Genomic DNA, 21791 nt, shown 5'->3' with positions numbered 1-21791 from the left:
TAAGGTTGTTAATTCTGGAGAGGACCTAACCTTTGGTCTTACTCTTCTAACATTTTCACTTTCCTATTTATAACTAATTCTACTCTTCTAACATTTTCACTTTCTTATTTATAACTAATTCTTTTAGGGGACTCTACATTCCTTTCTTGTACTTATTTAGATACATCTTATGCATTCAAATTTTATCATACTCTTCCATGGGAACAACTCACTGCATACGCATTTAAACAACCTACTGGCAAGCACATTTTTATGATTTCATCATACATTAGACATATATGCCCACAACACAGACATAACATACAACCATAATACATCAAATACATTCACTTACATGATATAAATATATACTTCTATTCTGTTAATACATTTGTGCATTCATGATGATTGATAATAATTATTCTAACATGCCATAACCACTCGTAGAATCTTGTGCACCTGCTGCCTGCAAAACTATTTTAGATTGGGGGAGAGAGTGAGTTGGGAGGCTCTGTAAGCAAAAACTTCTTAAAGCAATTACATACACATGGTTGTCAATCACATGAATGCATTAATCATCAAATATATGCAAACATGGTTGTCATGTCACTAGTGTCACACCTTACCCTTTTGTAAGGTATGATATGATCCCGTAGTATACCTAATGAATTGCCGAACTGCATCTACCGATAACCCATTAAATATACTACAAGGGATTTTAAACAAAATATATCATTTTATTTAATCTTTATTTTGCAGAAAGCTGCATAGTGATAGTTAAAACTTTAACAAAATCCAAAGTATAACCTGTTGAAACCACGAAATAAATCAAGTAAAAGATTTTTTTTCAATCCATTTCACAAGCATAATATTATTACATTCACATTTCAAGTAAACATTTGATTTCAAAAGTTTCATTCATTAGAGACAATAAACTTAATATTATGAAAGTTACATTTACATAAGTCTTAAAATAAAGTTACAAATATTTACAATCCCAAAATGCTTTAGCAATGTAATGCTTTTTAATACAAACTGCTCAATGTCCGTTCATCCATATATATAGTTACAAAATACATTAAAAGGAAATTACAAGGGTATACCTACTATATATATATCCACAGTCAAAACAAAATGCTACTCCCAAGTTTCTCACTCGACAGCCTTCTCCTTTCCCTTACCTGCGACAACATAAATAAGCTATCGCTGAGTATATCACTCAGTGGTGCACAACTAATAACTTTAAAACTTAAAATAAAGCACAACTTGTCAAAACATGATAAATCATATTTTCCATAAGTATGAAAACATCACAATAATTTTCAAGTCTGTAGAAAGAGATGATTTTCATTGATTTCAATTAATCTGTACATGGGTATATATATACAATTGATTCCTACAATTGTGTTCTACTAATTAGGAAGAAATCCTAAATAGGAATACAGAATACAGAATATATAGAGAAATAATATAGTGATTGACTTTCCATAACATAGTGATTGACTTTCCATAACACTCCCCCTCAAGTTGGAGCATAGATGTTAATCATGCCCAACTTGTTACAAATGTAGTCAATCCTAGCTCCATTCAGAGCTTTTGTGAAAATATCTCCTAACTGCTCTCCAGTTTTGATGTGTGCTATTGAGATGATCTGTTGTTGAATCTTTTCACGAATAAAGTGACAATCAATCTCAATATGTTTGGTCCGCTCATGAAACACCGGATTAGAAGCAATATGAAGAGCAGCTTGATTATCACACCACAATTTCACAGGCAGAGAGGTCTTAAAACTTGTCTCATCTAGTAATTGAAGTATCCACATTACCTCACATACTGATTGTGCCATGGCTCTGTATTCGGATTCAGCACTAGATCGAGAAATTACACTCTGCTTCTTGCTTCTCCAAGACACCAAATTTCCTCCAATAAAAACGCAATATCCAGTAGTTGACCTCCTGTCAACCTTAGATCCAGCCCAGTCGGCATCTGAAAAACATTCAAATGCCTATGATTACCATATAGCAAACCTCTTCCTGGAGCGCCCTTCAGATAACACAAGATTTGTTCTAAGGCTTCCCAATGAGCAACAGTTGGGGAAGACATAAACTGACTTACCACACTAACGGCATAAGCAATGTCAGGACGAGTGACTGTAAAGTAGTTCAATTTTCCTACCAATCTCCTGTATCTCTCTGGATCTTCAAACAACTCACTATCCCCTGCTAACAGTTGTAAAGTTGGAGTCATTGGTGCGCTACAAGGCTTAGCACATAATTTTCCTGTCTCTGTCAATAGATCGAGGACATAACTTCGATACCCAAGAAATACTTTAACAATCCCAAGTCTTTGGTCTGAAACTTAGTTTGGAGGAAGGTTTTAAGAGATGAAATACCTGCAGAGTCACTCCCAGTGATGACAATGTCATCCACATAGACTACCAAGAGAATTAGACCATCCTCAGATTGCCTATAAAATACTAAGTGATCACACTTACTCTTTTGCATACCAAATTCCTGTACTGCTTCACTGAATCTCCCAAACCATGCTCTAGGACTTTGTTTCAAGCCATAAAGAGACTTACGAAGCCTACAAGTTTTACCCAACTCCCCCTGAGCAACAAACCCAGGTGGTTGCTCCATATATACCTCTTCCTGAAGATCACCATGAAGGAAAGCATTCTTGATATTCAATTGATGCAGGGGCCAATCATATGTAGCTGTTAAAGAGATAAACAAGCGAATAGAAGTAAGTTTAGCTACAGGAGAAAAAGTATCAGAGTAATCAACCTCATATGTCTGAGCATATCCTTTTGCTACAAGGCGTGCTTTTAACCTAGCCACAGAACCATCAGGATTTACCTTTACTGTAAATACCCATTTGTAACCAATAGCTTTCTTACCAGTGGGCAAAGGCAATAGTTCCCATGTACCATTAGCATCTAAAGCCTCTATTTCCTTTTTCATAGCATCACACCAGCCAGGATGAGACAGTGCCTCATCAATAGTATTAGGGATAGGAACAGAGTCTAAAGAAGTAACAAAACACCTAGAACAAGAAGACAATTGATTATAAGAAACAAAAGAAGAGATAGGGTAAGTACATGAACGTTTACCTTTACGAAGAGCAATGGGTAAGTCTATATCAGAATCATGGTCAGTATGAGGTACAGGATCTCCCAGCAAGTAGGCGGTGGAGGATCTGAGTCAGGAATCTCCAATCTCCTGGAATAAACATGAACAACGGGAGGTCGAGTAGGTCTAGAGACAGAAGGAACAGGCTGTGGGAGAGGACTAGACATTGGTTGGACAGTATATATTAAGAGATCATCCTCCTCCTCCTGACTCTTATACACAGATGATGGAGGTAAAAATAGAGTGGGCTCAAAAAATGTGACATCTGCAGAAACAAGATAACGATTAAGAGTAGGAGAGAAACAACGGTACCCTTTTTGGAGCCGCGAGTACCCAAGGAAGACACATTTGAGAGATTTTGGATCCAATTTAGTAACCTGTGGACGAACATCACGCACAAAACAGGTACAACCAAAAATACGGGGTTCAATAGGGAACAAAGATTTTGTAGGAAACAAAGTAGTATAAGGAATATCCCTATTAAGGACAGAAGACGGCATACGATTGATCAAAAAACATGCCGTAGAAACTGCATCCGCCCAAAAGTGTTTAGGTACTTTCATCTGAAAAAGAAGAGCACGAGTTACCTCAAGAAGATGACGATTTTTTCTTTCGGCCACGCCATTTTGGGATGGGGTATCCACACAGGAAGACTGATGAAGAATGCTATTTTGTGTCATATAAGGCTGAAATTGTGCTGAAAAGTATTCTATGGCATTGTCACTTCTTAATATGCACACAGAAATATTAAATTGAGTTTTGATTTCATTACAAAAGGCATAAAAGATAGAAAACAACTCAGAACGATTCTTCATTAAATATAACCAGGTAACACGAGAGTAATCATCAACAAAAGTAACAAAATAACGAAATCCAGTTTTAGATGTAACAAAACAAGGACCCCAAACATCAGAATGAACTAACTCAAAAGGGATGAAGCCCGTTTATTGACTCTAGACACAGAAGGCAAACGATGATGCTTTGCAAACTGACACGACTCATATTCTAGTACTGATAAAGACTGAAATTGAGGACACAGCTTCTTCATGATAGACAAAGAAGGATGACCCAATCTACAATGAGCTTCAAGAGGTATTAAGGTACTGGAGCAAACAAGCGACCGCGGTACATAATTTTCCAGAATGTAGAGACCATCTGACTCGCGTCCTCTACCAATAATCTGCTTCGTCGTAAGATCCTGAAACAAACACTGGTCAGGAAAAAAGGAAATAGAACAATTTAAGGCACGAGTAAGTTTACTAACAGAAAGTAGATTAAAAGAGAATTTTGGTAGACACAAAACAGAAGACAAAGAAATTGATGAAGTTGGGTTCGCAGTTCCAGAACCCATGACACAAGAAGTAGAACCATCAGCTAAAGTAACAGTAGAGGAAGTGAGATTAGACTGAAAAGCAAATAGAAGACTAGAATTACCTGTCATGTGATCTGTCGCACCAGAATCAATAACCCATTTGGATGAAGAAGACACAAGGCATGTAGTGGATTTACCTGACTCAGCAATCGCAGTGACAGGGGAACTGGTAGGCTTTAGACATGCCTGATACTAGGAAAATTGTGCAAAATCCTCTGCAGATACCAAAATAATTTTCTCAGAGGAAGATACTGTAGAATTCTCTGTTGCCATATTTGTCATCTGTGATCGCTGATTTTTTCTCTGAAGTTGCAGACAATTATATTTTGTATGGCCAGGCTTATGGCAATAATAACAAATGACTCCTCTTGAGTCCTGATTAGAACTAGCCTCTCCATTACGCTGATTACTTCTGTTGCTTGTAATTCCTCCTCTACTTCCTCTTCTATTACCCTGTTGTCCATTTGGATTACGGTTAATAAGAGCACTACTGGCAGGCTGTGAAGATTGAGTACTCTCTGTACGAAGGACCCGTGTGAACGTTTCATGCAAAGAGGAAATCTCAGAACTGGAGAAAATCTGAGATTTAGCAATCTCATACTCTGAAGGAAGGCCTGCAAGAAAACTCATAACAGCCAGTTGCTCCCGTTGGGCCTGCTGAACTTTCACATCAGGACTAAAAGGCAACAATACATTAAGTTCCTCATATACCCGTTTAAAATCCATAAAATAAGCCGTGAAAGACTTATCCTTTTTCTCAGCACGGTAGAATGCCTTACAAACATCATAAATACGGGAGATATTCCCTTTACCAGAATACAGAAAATTTAAGTAATTCATCAATTCCTTAACAAATTCACAGTGATTAATTAAACTAATTACCTCACTATGAATCGAGTTCCGAAGCTACCAAAACAACCGAGCATCCTCCCTTAGCCAAGTTTGTCGTGTATCATTAGTGGGTGGATCTTTAGTAAGGTGATCATCCTTATCAATGCTACGCAAATAGACCCTAACAGTCTTACTCCACTCCAGGTAATTCGAACCATTAAGTTTGTGTTCTGTGATCTTAGTCATCACCGGAATCACATCAGAAATAACACTCTTATTGTCTGCCATTTGTTGAGACAAAGAAAACTAACCGAAATGCTAATCCAAAGTGCTTATAGCAGCAAAATAACCCAAAATCATAAATCAAGCAAATACCGAAATAGGATCTGAGAGCCAAACCTCAGAAGTCCTTTAATGGTATCTTTGGATCGCAACAAAGACACAGTGGTGGAATGAGGGGGTTGAGGTGACGCCGGCGATGTTGATCGGGGTTGAAACGGCCGGTCGGCAACCAAGGTCTCTCCTGAGCTGGGTAGTGAGAACAAATAGTCACCCTAGATTGATGACCTGCTCTGATACCATGTAGAAAGAGATGATTCTCATTGATTTCAATTAATCTATACATGGGTATATATATACAATTGATTCCTATAATTGTGTTCTACTAATTAGGAAGAAATCCTAAATAAGAAATCCTAAATAGGAATACAGAATACAGAATATACAGAGAAATAATATAGTGATTGACTTTCCATAACATAGTGATTGACTTTCCATAACAAAGTCCATAACAACTCTTTATTGAAATCAACCTTCAATTAAGAAATCATAATTCCCAAATCACAAAGCATAAGTGTTGCCAACATCAACACACAGTTTAGACCATAACACAAAATTTCATGATCAATGCCGTGTTGTACACCACGACAAAGCAAATCAACCTCACTAACCGTTATTAATGAGGGAAAGGCTAGCTAGCTAATGAGTACTCATATAGTCTTGGGGATATAATCAAAATCAATTATCAAACCCCAAATAGCCGTTACTATTGGGTAATTCCAAAAGAGACTGTCATGCTAACTGTAGTTTTAAAACAAATTCTTAAGAGTTTCTTAATCAATAATCACATTAGCAAAATAATAAACACATTCAAATCATTTAGCAACACACAATTATCTCCAATGCAAGGGAAAAACCTTATCTCATTCATATAAAGCTCATTCAAAACAATTTCAAGTTAAAAACAAAGAAGGAAGTTAGTTGTGCACAAACTTTCAATGACCCTTTCTCTTTACTCACTTCTCCTTGTCCGTTCCAACCTCTTTTTCTACTGAAAATACACAAGTAGAATGTCTCAATACTCACCTCAATTATTGCCAAATATTTATTACATGAATATCTAATGCATCCTTAAGTTAGCTTTGTAACTTCAATAAGTTTTGGAATTCTGGACAGCTTGGTACTCTAATCTTTGAACTCAAATTTTTACTTAGTTCCAATTACAATTTGGTGAAGTGTCTTTATGAAAATTGTTCCTCTAGGTCTCATCTTTATTTCCCATTTTGAATCACCTCATTTGGAGTTTTGTAGCCCAAGTTATAGTCGAATTAATTTTATTGTTCACATGGACAGATTCTGCAGATTTCAGGATTTTCAGAATTTTACCCAATTTTACATCTAACATTCCAGCCTCTTACGTTCATAATTTGATCCAGTCCTTAAAATAATATTGTAGGTCTCTGTCTTAGGTTTCCAACCCATTTTAAATCACTCCAATTGGAGTTTTGTAGAGAAAGTTATGACCTGTTGACCATGCTGGGGTCATAAGGCCATTTAGCTAAATTGCAGGAATCTAGCTTAGGCATTCTAACTTTTCCTAACAATTTCTCTAAGTTGCCCTAAGATCTAGGTTCTGGTCAAAACATAAAAGTTGTAGTTCTATATGTTATAAAAATTTTGTCTTTGAAATCATTGTATTTGTAGTTTTGTAAACCAAGTTATGGCAAATTTCCCAAAACTAGTCGGATGGCCATTTTCCAGAATTTCAAGACTGGTCCAAGTTCTGGCAGATTTGTTGACCCAACTTTGCCCAACAACTTAGTTAGATTAAGTTCATAATTTGGCCTTAAGTTCTTCATATGAAATGTTCTACTATGTTTCAGGTTTCCATCAATTCAAGAATCACCTAATTTGAAGTTTACTAGAGTGAGTTATGACAATTTTAATATTACTATTCACGTGGTCACTCTGTCAGGTCCAGAATTCCTATATCCGGATTCAAGGCTCATTTAGGGCAGCTTAAGGTCATTTTCTGGGTAGGTTATCTTCATGAAAGTTCTAGCCCTTTGTCTTAAGTTTCATTTCCAATTGGTTTCACACCAATTGGAGTTGTGTAGCTCAACTTATAGGCTGCCAAGCACACTGGACTCAGTGTCTAGAATTTCAGCTCTAAAGTTCAATTTTCATTTCCTTCAATTACTTCCACTAACCAACCTCAATTCACATTTAATTCACCCCAAATGACCATAATTTAACATTAAACACATCAATGGCACTTCCTAACACAAAACCCCCAATTTTCCAAAATCCTATTTTGCAATTTCCCCAATCCATACAACTCCATCAATTCCTTTCGTCCAATTAATGCCAATTCACACTCAAGGCACCTCAAATGACCACAATTTGTCATTATAAACACTAATTACACTTCATACAATAAAAGCCCTAATTTCACATGACCCATTATCTTTAATTTTTCAATTTATGCAAATTCAATGCAATCTCACTACCCCAATCATGCATACTACTTCAATTAAACTTGAATTCATTCTTAATTAAATAAAACACATCAAACCCTAAGTTTTTCCCAAGTTGGCCAAAAATTCCCCTCTCCATAAATGCATGATTCTCATACTTTCTCATGTAATTTCATCACAATCTAACTTTATTCAAAGCTTGTATAACTAATTAAGCATGAAAGAAACTTACCTCTTAATGATTTTTCCCAATTTCAAATTTTCTTCCAATTCTCTTATTCTTCTTGCTTCAATCCCTCAATTAAAGATTTCTTTGATGTTTTCTTCTAGTGGTCTCTGGAATTTATGGAGGAAATTCAAGGGAATCAAAAGCTTGGAAGGGAATCAATGGTGGAAGAAGGAAGGAGAAGAAGAGAGAGAGGGAGAGAGAGGGGTAGCGGCACAATGGGGAAGAGAAGAGGTTTCATTTGCTTTTTATATTTATCCCTAATCTTAATTCATTTAATTAAGTTGTCCAAAGCCCATTGGTCATAAATTTTTAATTAAGTCATAATGGGATTAAAATTTTAAGTTTTCACTTCTTTTATTTCCTTTACACATTTTTATTTGAAATTTTTCCTCAAAGATTACTTCATAATTTAATTCATTAATTTCATTTAATTTAATTGACATTTTGGTCAAAAATCAATTCTTGAAGTGAATTAGCCAAAATGCCTCTCATCGGGTTATAATTCATCTTTTCATAAATCCTCGACGAGTCCTTAGGTCTTTAGTTCACTTGAATTTTTATTGTGTCTATCTCAATTAATTTTCCCTTAATTTTTGGTCTCCAAGGTAGCATTGAATAATACTAGTCACAGATAAAAAATGGTACTATTCAAAGCTTGTAAGTTCGGGGTGTTACTACCAGTGACTTCCCTATAATCCAATGTGGCCAGCTCATATAGAGACTCCTTAGGACTTTCACTTAATATATCTGATGTGCTCGGCTCATACGGAAGCTCCTCAAGACTTCCGCTTAAAACATGACATGTGCCATATACTAAAGACCTCGTAGGGACCTCACTTGGATTTTGGATCCATAACATGCATAATGTAATACCATGTACCATCTGAGAGTCAGTGAGTCATCCATAATCTACTTCACGTCATAAACATATGTGCAATTACATTAAGTATGGTTCTAATGTATTACACCCTAATATCAATGCATTTCATGATGCATGATTATGCTTAAAATAGAAATTAAAATAATCAAAAAGTATTTGAAATTAATTTAAGCAGCTTATTCTTATCTCTTGTAGTACTTATTTATTTACTCTTACCCCTTAGATCTAGCAGGTAGGGTTGATTTCGTGTGCTTCCTAGGATGTTCTGACATCAAACCCAGTCAGGGCCCGACTTCCTTGAACCTTGATCACTCACTCTAATCAAGTGGTAAAATACAATTATATCAATTCTATATCCTAGACTTCCTAAAAACATATAATAGACCTTTAATGTACATCATCTAGGTCCTTTTAGATAGCAAAATCGTGTTTTGGAGCCTTAGAACTAAAGGAGAAATAAGGCTGACAAAATCAAGTTTAGCTGTCGAAGTCTTGGACTTCGACTACCGAAACCTTGAACATCAGCTACCCTTTTCGGGCAGTAGCTACTACGGCTGTTGAAGTTTTGGACTTCGACTGCTGAATCTGGAGATTTTTCAGATTTTCTCGAGAAACTGCATGCTTTGGCTGCTAAACTAATGGTTTTAAATAGTCGAACTTGGGAATTTCTAAAATTCCCAAATTGAAAACCTGCAGAACATCACTTCCCACAACACCAAATCACAATCCAAGCTCCCAAAACATGATGCAAACATCCCATCACATACTTAAGGCCTAAAACAACTTGAATTCAAGCTCAAGTTACACATGCAACCAATGTGAACCTGAATTCAAGGTTCTATCAAGCTTTAAACATCACATTTACAAGAAATTCTTAGGTTCAACTAAGATCACTAACCATTTAAGGCTTCTAAACTTTAAACATAACAAAAATCATGAACAAAACCTCAAAACTTGACAAATTTCAAAACAAAACATACAATTCATCAAAACCCTAATATGCAAGAACTCTTCTAATCTTCACACAATGAAAACTAACTCAAACTCTTCAACCCAAATATGCAATTAGAGCCAAACAATCTAACATTCATAAACATGCTTGGATCCTTCTAAAAGATCAAAAGAAAAGAAGAATTATCTTTTTTTTCCTTTGAGCTTGAGAAAAGGGAGAAGTCATGATCCAAGATTCAAATTACTGTCTCTAAACTTCCCAAAAGAAGAATCAAGCAAGAAATCTTGGAATTCTTCTTCAAATGCCCCTTTTGCATGCTACAACAACTCAGAAAAAGAAAAGAGAGAAAAAAAATCACTTTTCTTTGAAATTTAAATTGAAATGGGTTATTTATACCCCTGCTATTGGGAGGACGTTCGGCTACCGAAGGCCATTCTGTCCAAAAGAACATTTGAACAGTAAAAAGACTTCGACTGTCAAAATTTCTTTTACTCAAAAACGAAACTTAAAAATTGTTTTGGTCAAAACAATTAAAACATCTTTTTTTTTCTTTTTTAAATATATCTTTTATCACACCACATCATACATATAGAAATTACTATTTTCCTTGTCCGTAAAACCCTAAGTTTTATGAGAATTTTCCATCCACGTCAGAAATTCCGATGACGAAAAGTGGATACTCCACCAACGTGTGAAAAAATGCCAAAACTAGAAGTGGTGCATGAGAACATGCACTTTATTGGAGGACGAGGATTCTTCTAGGAAAGGGCTGATCGGCGACAGGATTTCCTTAGAGATGGGTGGTGACCAACAACTCCCATTATAGGTAGACATTTAGAAGCTTGACCTAAGAACCCTAAAAATCCATAATCCCTAGATCAGATTTGAAGAGCAATTTATGCCAAAAAAAAAGTTGACTTAGCTTTGATACCATGTTGAAATAATAGGTTTTGGAGAGATTTTCCGTGTATTTCACAATGTATAATTTCTTTGTACGTCTTTATTTGTACATAAGAATCCTCACTATAGGAAACCTAAACATTAGGAAACTAATAGAAAATAGGAAATACTAAATACAATGAAGGAAAGAAATAACAATCTCTGTAATGCAAGGATTAGTTCCGAAGTTCCAACAATCACGTTGCTTATTATTTATATTGATGATATAGTTGTAACAAGAGATGATAAGGAAAAGATTGCTTGTCTGAAAGAACTATTGGCCCAGGAGTTTGAGATTGAAGACTTAGGTAGATTAAGGTACTTCCCTGGGATAGAGGTTGCCAAATTATACAGAGGAATCTTTATTTCTCAAAAGAAGTATATTTTAGACCTCCTATAAGAAACAATCATGTTGGGTTGTAAACCTGCAAAATCTTCTATTGAAACTAATCATAACCTACAAGTAAGAGTTGGGGAATCAATTGACTTAGGAATATATCAAAGGTTAGTTGGGAGAACAATTTATCTCTCGCACACTAGGCCAGACACAGCTTATGCAGTGAATCTAGTGAGTCAATATATGATGATTCTCGAGCACCTCACTTAGAAGCTATTTTCTGCATTTTGAGGTATCTAAAATTTGCACCTAGAAAAGGACTTCTTTTTTCAAAGCATGGTCATCTCCAGATAAAAGCCTTTATAAATACAGATTGAGCTGGATCTCTTAATGATAGGAGGTCTACATTAGGTTATTGCACCTTCATTGTTAATAACCTAGTTACTTGGAGAAGCAAGAAATAAAATGTGATAGCTAGATCAAGTGCAAAAACAGAATTATATTATAGGGCTATAGCACAAAGCATTTGTGGGCTATTGCGATTGCAGAAATTGATGGAGGAGTTGAGGTTGTCAGGGACAAATAGTTTATCTTTATTTTGTGATGACAAAGTTGTTATTAATATTGTCCGCAATCCAGTTCAACTTGATAGGACTAAGCACATAAAGATTGGTCGGCACTTCATAGAGGTAGATGGTTCTTTGACTAATGCTTATGTGACTTCAAAAGTGCAGTTTATTGATATATTTACAAATGGTATAAGCATCAAAGCATTTCACATTTTAGTTTGTAAGTTAGGCATGTGTAATGTAACAACCCAACTAGAGGCCGTTACCAACACTATAAAACGAGTTAGCTTAAGGCTGCTGGAACCCGTAGCAAGCCTAAAACGTGATAAACATAACCCGTTCCACATAAACCAAAACCTAAGCAACTAATAAACAATCACACTTTAGCATTTACATTGGAACATAAATCATTTTCCTTTAAAACAGTTCAGAATTTGAACCTTTTTATTTCATTCATAAACGCTAAAGTGAAATTTTTACATACATTCATAAATACTCAATGAGTATGCTTTAAAGGTTTAGGTAAGCATACATACATATCTTAAACTTAAAAAATACATATTACAACTTTTCTGAAACCGAACACAGTGTCTAATATTTTATCAATTGCATGTCCATTCTAAAACTTAATCGTACATAAAAGCTTGCTAAACCTCTTCCTCCTGATAGTTCTTCCAAAAGACAGCTCTAGTTCTGGAACTCTGCACCTGGGGGTTAGGAGAAAGGGTAAGCTTTAAAAAGCTTAGTGAGTAAACCAACCATTATATTTATTATATTAATCACCTTATACATATGCAATGCATCAGTTACATAAGTTTTTCACATCATAAATAATTCACATAAGATGGACTTTTCACTAGTGATTTCCCATAACTAATTTGCTAGGCTCGTATAGATGCTCCTCAGGACTTCCTTTTAAATACATAACATAACCAAAGTGTCCGATTCATAAAGAAGCTCCTTGGGTCTTTCTCTTTCATAATAATGAGTCAGGGGCTTTTTAAACCTCTTTTAGTTTTACCACCTCATATCATGCATGATCATAACATATAACATATTATATTCACATCGTGGAAGAAATCAGTGGGTCATCCAAAATCTATCGTACATCAATAATAAATATGCAATAATATAACATATTCATGTTCTAGTTACATACAACTTAATAGATCATGAAATGATGCATGAGAATGAATTTGAGTTTAATTAAATAAGTTTCTATTCATTAAGGTTATGTTACTCACCTCTTATGGCCTATCAACCACTAGACACAAATGGTTGTTATCCTCTTAACCTTGGATTCCCGAGTCTCTCAAATTTGATCTTATAAAAGTTAGACCTTAATAAATTATTCAAAACTCTAAAACACTATACACATAACAAACAACTTAATCTAGGTCCTTTTGGGTCATAAAAATAAGTTTTGGAGCCTTAGAATAAAAGGGAAAATAAGGCTGACAGAACCAACTTTAGCTGTCAAAGTAAGAAACTTTGGCTGCCGAAGCCTTAACCTTAAATACCCCCTTTTTAGGCAGTAATGATTGCGACTGCTGAAGTACTGAGCTTCTCTACTCCGACTACCAAAGTTAGGAACTCCGGCTACCCAAGTTGGGAACTTTGGCTGCGAAAGTCTTGAACTAAAAAAAAAAAAAAAACTATCGAGAAGCTTCAGCTGTTCTGGCTGTCAAAACTATGGTTTTCGGCAGCCAAAAATGAAAATTTTTAGAATTCCCAATTTGAATTCTGCAAAATCCGATTTGCCCAAAACTCATTTATACTGCGTAATCATGTTCCAAAACTTCCTATGATCAACTCAATTTACATCCAAAACATGCAATAACTTAAAAAATCATTCATGGATGCTACATGCATCCATCCAACAACAAACCACCCAAGATTTTCTCAATTCATTAAAAAATGCTATAAAGGAGAAACTACATAAAAAAATCTAACTCAAACAACTTTAACATAGTTCAAACCCAAACTCCATCATCATTATACATATTCTGAACTTATACTAGAACTCCAAAACCAACATGCATTTAAAGATTCCTTAAAACCATCAACATGCAAAAACCCTCAAAATATCAAAATTGATTCAAAAAGCTAAAACCACTCTTTTCTTACATGCAACCCAAACTACTCAAAATAACTCATGAAAACATTCTTAAGAATAATTTTGATGGTTAAAAAAGGAAAGGGAAGTACTGTTAGAATCCCTTAATTAGTGCATTAGCTGTAAATTAGAACATAAATTAGTGATATTAGGGATATTTGTATTTATTAGCTTTTATTTTCTTTCTTATTAAGGCTCTAGCCTTTGTGTATAATTTTGAATCATTGTAACACATTGAAATACATCAAGAAATTCTTCAATTCTCTCTAATCTCAACATGGTATCAGAGCCTTAGCCATTTTATTTGGCAATTTTTTTTTTTCACAGAGAGAGAACAGTGAGAAATAGTTAGGGTTTGTGTGGATAAGACTTGAAAGTGGGTCTCTCAAGGGAGGTAGTTGTCACTGCCCCTCTAGGAAGGAAGAGAACCTCATCGCCGGTCCTCGCCTAGAGTCTCGTCGCCATCCGGTGATGCGCGTAACGCGCCAACAGAAGATTTTCACCTTGTGTACACGCACCGACGTGTGAGCCTGATCCTGGTCAATTTTTCCCGCTGCATTTTTTTCCGATGACATCCCTAGTGTATCGCGCCTCTGCCTAGTCCATTCCTATATCTTGGTTTGCAATTTTGTTTTTAGGCATTTGTTTTTTGCCTACTGTTTCTTCTAATAAGTTCTCTAAATCATGTCTTATGCAAAAAGTTCAGTAGTTAAAGGGAAAATAACTACTATAACTGAAAATCCCTCATTAATTATTAGCCCCATAAGGCTTAATGGGACAAAATACCTTGCATGGTCTAGATCGTGTCTCCTTTTTATTCAAGCTAGAAGGTTGCAGGGTTATCTTACTGGAGATAAGCAAAAACTAGAAAAGTCTGCTTCTACCTACAGTCAATGGGAGTCAGAAAATTCTCTTATCATGTCATGGCTTATCAATTTCATGCAACCACATATAGCTCATGGGTATTTACTGTTGAATAGTGCAGCTACTATTTGGAGTACAATTTCTCAGACCTATTCTCAAGTTGGGAGCGATGCACAAGTGTATGAGTTTCGAAACAAGGTTCATGGTGTGAAACAGGGTGAGCTAACTATTGCTAAATATTATGCAAAATTGAGTGGTCTGTAGCAGGAACTGGACTTTTACCAGGACTTTCAGGCCTCATGTTAAATTTCAAAAGTTGATTGAGAAAGAGCATATCTATGATTTTCTTGCTGGGGTGAACGTGGAATATGATCAAATTATGGTCCAAGTGCTTGGGAAGGATCCTTTACCTACCTTAAGACATACTCTTATGTTCAATAGGAAGAGAGCAGGAGGAGTGCCATGATTCATTCTATTTCTGTTGATAAGACAGGGCTAGTTGCTAATTCCTCACGTGAACAGTCACATGGTTCATCAAATAAGGATCAACTACATTGTGACTATTGTGGAAAAAACTGGCATACTAAGGAACACTGTTGGAAACTGCATGGATGCCCCACCAAAGGGCGTGGAGGAAAAAGGATGGGCCCTAGTAGACCACAAGCTAATGTATCCGAGGCTGTGAATCTGTCTGAATATACTACCACCACTGGGATGTTTTCCAATGAAGAGGTACAAACTCTAAGGCATTTGCTATCACAACTTGAATTGTAATCCACCACAGTTACCTCTTCTAACTTCGTCAACTTAGTTAATGCTTTTCTTGCCAATCTTAATAATTCTTTTTGGGTTATAGATTCTGGAGCAAACAAGCATATGACAAGCTTTTCAAATAAATTCATATCCTATTCTCCATATTCAGGAAAAGAAAAAGTTCGCATTGCGGATGGATCCTTATTTAGTGTTTCTGGAACAGGTTCTGTTAAATGCACTCCTAATATAAGTCCTAGTTTTGTTTTACATGTGCCTAGCTTTCCTATTAAACTCTTGTCTGTTAGTTCAATTACAAAAGTTCTAAACTGCAAAATTGAATTTTTCCCAACTCATTGTGTATTTCAGGAATTGACGACAGGGAGAACGATTGGCAGTAGTAGACTGCAAGATGGGCTATATCTCTTGAATGATTATATTGGCCAGGCCATGTTGGGGCAATCTATGGGTGCTGAGGAACAAATTATCATGTGGCATAGGAGACTAGGACATCCTTCATTACTGTGTTAGAAAAACTTTATCCTTTTCTGTTTAAACAATGCAAAACTTAATTGTTAGTATGTAATCCTTGTGAGTTTGCTAAACATAGTAGACAATCTTATCCTGCAATAAATAATAAGGCTTTAGTTCCTTTTATGACTATCCATTCTGATGTATGGGGGCCTACTCAAACTGTGTCTTTATCGGGCTACAGATGGTTTGTGACCTTTATTGATTGTTGCAGTAGGTTAACTTGGGTATATTTGATGAAAGGGAAAAATAAAGTTTTCTCTTATTTCCAGTAGTTCCATAAAATGATTAGTACACAGTTTGATGCTCGTGTTAAAATATTAAGAACTGATAATGGTACAGAATATATGAATGGAGTCTTTTAGGAGTATTTGAAGGCACAAGGGATTTTACATCAGACTTGTTGCGTTAATACTAGTTCACAAAATGGGATATCTGAGAGAAAAAAATAGATACTTAAAGTTGCTAGGTCTCTTATGTTTACCATGAATGTTCCTAAACCTTACTGGAGAGATGCTATTCTTTCTGCTGCGTATCTTATTAAATGAATGCCAAAGCTTGCCTCAATCCAAAATGGAGGGCAGCTATGGTGGAGGAGATGAAAGCTTTGGCAAAGAATGAGATATGGGAACTGGTTACTCTCCCACTGGAAAAGAAGCCAGTTGGATGCAAGTGGGTATTCACTGTGAAGCATAGAGCAGATGGTTCAATGAAAGGTATAAGGCTAGGCTGGTAGCAAAAGGCTTCACACAGATATACGGAGTAGATTACTAGGAGATCTTTGCTCCTGTTGCTAAAATGAATACCATCAGAATTCTATTGTCATGTGCAACGAATCTTGAGTGGGACTTGTAACAGTTTAATGTTAAAAATGTCTTTCTACATGGTGACTTTGAAGAAGAAGTGTATGTGGAAATTCCTCCAGGGTTTGATGATGAGAAGACCCGAAGGAAAGTTTGCAGATTGAAAAAGGCTTTGTATGGTCTAAAACAGTCACCTAGAGCATGGTTTGATACGTTCAATAAAACGATGATCTCCTTTGGATATTGCCAAAGCAATGCTGATCATACCTTGTTTATGAGGCATCATAGAGGCAAAATCACACTACTTATTATCTATGTGGATGATATTGTGGTAACTGGTGATGATAAGGAAGAAATGACTCTTTTAAAAGAGCACCTAGCATAGGAGTTTGAAATCAAAGATTTGGGAAGGCTCAAGTACTTTCTTGGAATAGAGGTTGCCAGATCAGATAAGGGAATCTTTATTTCTCAAAGAAAGTATATTTTGGATATGTTGGAAGAAACAGGAATGCTGGGTTGTAAACCGGTGAAGTCTCCTATTGAGGCCAATTATAAATTGCAAGCTGGAGTTGGAAAATCAGTGGATTTAGGGAGATATCAGAGGTTGGTTGGCAAACTAATTTATCTTTCGCACACTGGACCAGATATAGCATATGCAGTTGGTCTAGTGAGCCAATATATGCCCCCGTGAATCTCATTTGGAGGTTGTTTTCCGCATCTTGCGATACCTAAAATCAACACCTGGGAAAGGACTTCTTTTCTCAAAGCATGGTCACCTTCAGATTAAAGACTTTACAGATGCAGATTGGGCTGGGTCTCTTGATGATAGGAGATCAACATCAGGATACTGTACTTTTGTTGGTGGTAATCTAGTCACCTGGAGAAGTAAGAAGCAAAATGTGACAGCTAGATCCAGTGCAGAAGCCAAATTCAGGGCAACGGCTCAAGGTATCTGTGAGTTATTGTGGTTACGGAAGTTGATGGAAGAATTAAAATTATTTGAAGCTAATGGTTTGTTTTTGTTTTGTGATAACAAAGCTGCAATCAGTATAGTTCATAATCCAGTTCAACATGATCGGACCAAGCATATAGAGATTGACAGACACTTTATAAAAGAAAAAATTGTGGATGGTTCCTTAAGTGTCTCTTACGTAGGTTCGAAAGATCAGTTAGCTAATGTGTTCACTAAGGGGTTAAATTGTAAGGTGTTTCATACCCTAGTTTGCAAGTTGGGCGTGTGCAACTTGAGGGGGAGTGTTAGAATCCCTTAATTAATGCATTAGCTGTAAATTAGTGATATTAGGGATATTTGTATTTATTTGCTTTTGTTTTCTTTCCTATTAAGGCTCTAGCCTTTATGTATAAATTTGAATCATTGTAACACATTGAAATTCATCAAGAAATTCTTCAATTCTCTCTATTCTCAACAAGTACCTTTCTCCCTTGAATTTGAGAGGGATGGAGTTGGTAGAGAAACTTCAATTAACTCTAAAAACTTGAGTTTTCCAACGAAAATTCAAGCATCCAAGCTCACAAAACAGCAAATTAGCAAAGAAAACTTCAAAATTGGAATTCTTTGCATGTAATAGATACAAGGAAAGAGAAAAAAAAATACTTTCTTTGAAAAATAATTAAAATGAGCTATTTATACCCCTGCTATTGAGGGGACTTTTGGCTGTCGAAGTCCATATTGTCCAAAAGGACACCTCAACAGTAAAAAGGGGACTTCGGCTACTGAAAGTCCTACCTTCAGCTGCCAAAGTACCTTCTGCCCAAAAACATCATTTAAACTTTTTACTTGGCCAAAACAAACAAAACATATTCATTCTTATATACATCTTTAACACATCATAACACATATATAGAACTTACCATTATTTCTTTTGTCTGTGAAACCCTAGGTTTCACTAGAATTTCCCATCAATGAAAGAAATTCGACATCAAAAAGTGGTGGGTGTTACATGTAATATCCATGAACCAACTTGAGGGGTAGTGTTGGAATCCCTTGATTTTAGGAATACAATTTATTAGGCATTAATTTTATTTTTCTATTGTAATTAGCTTCCTATTTTTTAGTTTCCCATTTAGGTTTGGTTCTTTGTCCATAAATAGGAGTCTTGTATACCATTTTTATCATTAAGAAATATGCAAAAAATTTCCTCAAATATCAGTTTCTTTCAATAGCTATGTTAGGCCTGGTGTGTGAGAGGTAAATCAATCTCCCAACCAATCTATGATATCATATAAGGTCGACTGACTCCCCAACTCCTACTTGCAATCTATGATTAACTAAAATAAGAGTTATGCAGGTTTACATCCAAATATATCGGTTTCTTCTAGGAGACCCCTCATATATTTTTCTTTTAGAAATAAATATTCTTTTATCTGATCCGGTAATTTCTATTTTAAGAAAATATCGTAATTTACCTACATCTTTAATTTCAAACTCCTAAGCTAAGAGTCCCTTTAAACGAGCAATCTCCTTCTTATCATCTCTGTTATGGAAAGTCAATCATTATATTATTTCTGTGTATATTCTGTATTCTGTATTCCTATTTAGGATTTCTTCCTAATTAGTATAACACAATTATAGGAATCAATTGTATATAAATACCCATGTACAGATTAGTTGAAATATATGAGAATCATCTCTTTCTACATGGTATCAGAGCAGGTCATCTATCTAGGGTGATTATTTGTTCTCACCACCCACCAGAGAGACCTTGGCCACGACCACTGCTTCGACTCCGATCAACATTGCCAGCGTCGCCTCAATCCCCTCATTTCACCACTGTGTGTTGTTGCCTGATCCAGTACACCATTAAAGGACTTCTGAGGTTTGGCTCTTAGATCCTATTTCGGTATTTGCTTGATTTGTGATTTTGGATTATTTTGTTGCTGTCAGCACTTTGGATTAGCGTTTCGGTTAGTTTTCTTTGTCTCAACAAATGGCAGACAATAAGAATGTTATTTCTGATGTGATTCCGATGATGACTAAGATCACGGAACACAAACTTAATGGTTCGAATTATCTGGAGTGGAGTAAGATCATAGGGTCTATTTGCGTAGCATTGATAAGGATGATCACCTTACTAAAGATCCACCTACTGATGATACACAACAAACTTGGCTAAGGGAGGATGCTCGGTTGTTTTTGCAGCTTCGGAACTCGATTCACAGTGAGGTAATTAGTTTAATTAATCACGTGGAATTTGTTAAGGAATTGATGGATTACTTAGATTTTTGTATTCAGTAAAGGAATATCTCCGTATTTATGATGTTTGTAAGGCATTCTACTGCGTCGAGAAAGAGGATAAATCTCTCACGGCTTATTTTATAGATTTTAAACGGGTATATGAGGAACTTAATGTATTGTTGGCTTTTAGTTCTGATGTGAAAGTTCAGCACGCCCAACGGGAGCAACTGGCTGTTATGAGTTTTCTTGTAGGCCTTCCTTCAGAGTATGAGACTGCTAAATCTCGATTCTTTCCAGCTCGAGATTTCCTCTTGCATGAAACATTCACACGGGTCCTTCGCATGCAGAGTACCCAATCTTCACACCGCCAAGAGTGCTCTTATTAGCCGTAATCCAAATGGACAACAGGTAATAGAAGAGGAAGTAGAGGAGGAATTACAGCAAATGTAAGTAATCAGCGTAATGGAGAGGCAAGTTCTAATCAGGACTCAAGAGGAGTCATTTATTATTATTTCCATTATCCTGGCCAAACAAAATATAATTGTCCACAACTTCAGAGGAAAAATCAGCGATCACAGATAGCAAATATGGCAGCAGAGGATTCTACAGTATCTTCCTCTGAGAAAACTGTTTTGGTATCCGCAGAGGATTTTGCACAGTTTTTCCAGTATCAGGCATCTCTAAAGCCTACCCGTTCCCTATCATCGCGATCACGAGTCGTAAATCCACTTCATGCATTGTGTCTTCCTGATACAAATGGGTTATTGATTACGTGCAATGCATCACATGACAGTAATTCTAGTCTTCTATCTACTTTTCGTCTAATCCCACTTCCTCATTACTTTTAATGATGGTTCTACTTCTTGTGTCATGGGTTCTGGAACTGCGAATCCGACTTCGTCAATTTCTTTGTCATCTGTTTTGTGTCTACCAAATTTCTCTTTTAATTTACTTTCTGTTAGTAAACTTACTCGTACCTTAAATTGCTCTATTTCCTTTTTTCCGATCGGTGTTTGTTTCAGATCTTACGACGGCAGATTATTGGTAGAGGACGTGAGTCGTGTGGTCTCTACATTCGAAAATCATGTACCGCGATCGCTTGTTTGCTCCAGACCTTAACACCTCTTGAAGCTCATTGTAGATTGGGTCATCCTTCTTTGTCTACCATGAAGAAGTTGTGTCCTCGCCATCTTTATCAAGACTAAAATGTGAGTCGTGTCGCTTGCAAAACATCATCGCTTGCCTTCTCGTGTCTAGAGTCAATAAACGGGCTTCATCCCCTTTGAGTTAGTTCATTCGATGTTTGGGGTCCTTGTTCTACATTTCTAAAGCTGGATTTCGTTATTTTGTTACTTTTGTTGATGAATACTCTCGTGTTACCTGGTTATATTTAATGAAGAATCGTTCTGAGTTGTTTTCTATCTTTTGTGCATTTTGTAATGAAATCAAAACTCAATTTAATATTTCTGTGCGCATATTAAGAAGTGACAATGCTAAAGAATATTTTTCAGACAATTTCTCTTATATGACACAAAATGGCATTCTTCATCGCTTCT

General features: G+C 36.0%; 1 protein-coding gene across 4 annotated transcripts in view; it reads left to right on the top strand.

Moving 5' to 3' along the window:
- Positions 1-21791, top strand: part of LOC110656125 (uncharacterized) — a 95521-nt gene that overhangs the window by 59865 nt on the left and 13865 nt on the right. Inside the window, exon 7 of one of the 4 annotated variants that reach the window (XM_058145722.1) lies at positions 16075-16231. The exons of the other annotated variants lie outside the window; for them this stretch is intronic. Coding sequence (XP_058001705.1) covers positions 16075-16231 — 157 coding nt within the window. The remainder of the gene's footprint in view (positions 1-16074; positions 16232-21791) is intronic. 4 annotated transcript variants of the gene reach the window in all.

The sequence above is a fragment of the Hevea brasiliensis genome, chromosome 4 (assembly GCF_030052815.1).
Source record: "Hevea brasiliensis isolate MT/VB/25A 57/8 chromosome 4, ASM3005281v1, whole genome shotgun sequence".
Lineage (NCBI taxonomy): Eukaryota > Viridiplantae > Streptophyta > Magnoliopsida > Malpighiales > Euphorbiaceae > Hevea > Hevea brasiliensis.
The sequence above is the reverse complement of the archived record's forward strand: the minus strand, read 5'-3'. Positions and strand labels throughout refer to the sequence as shown.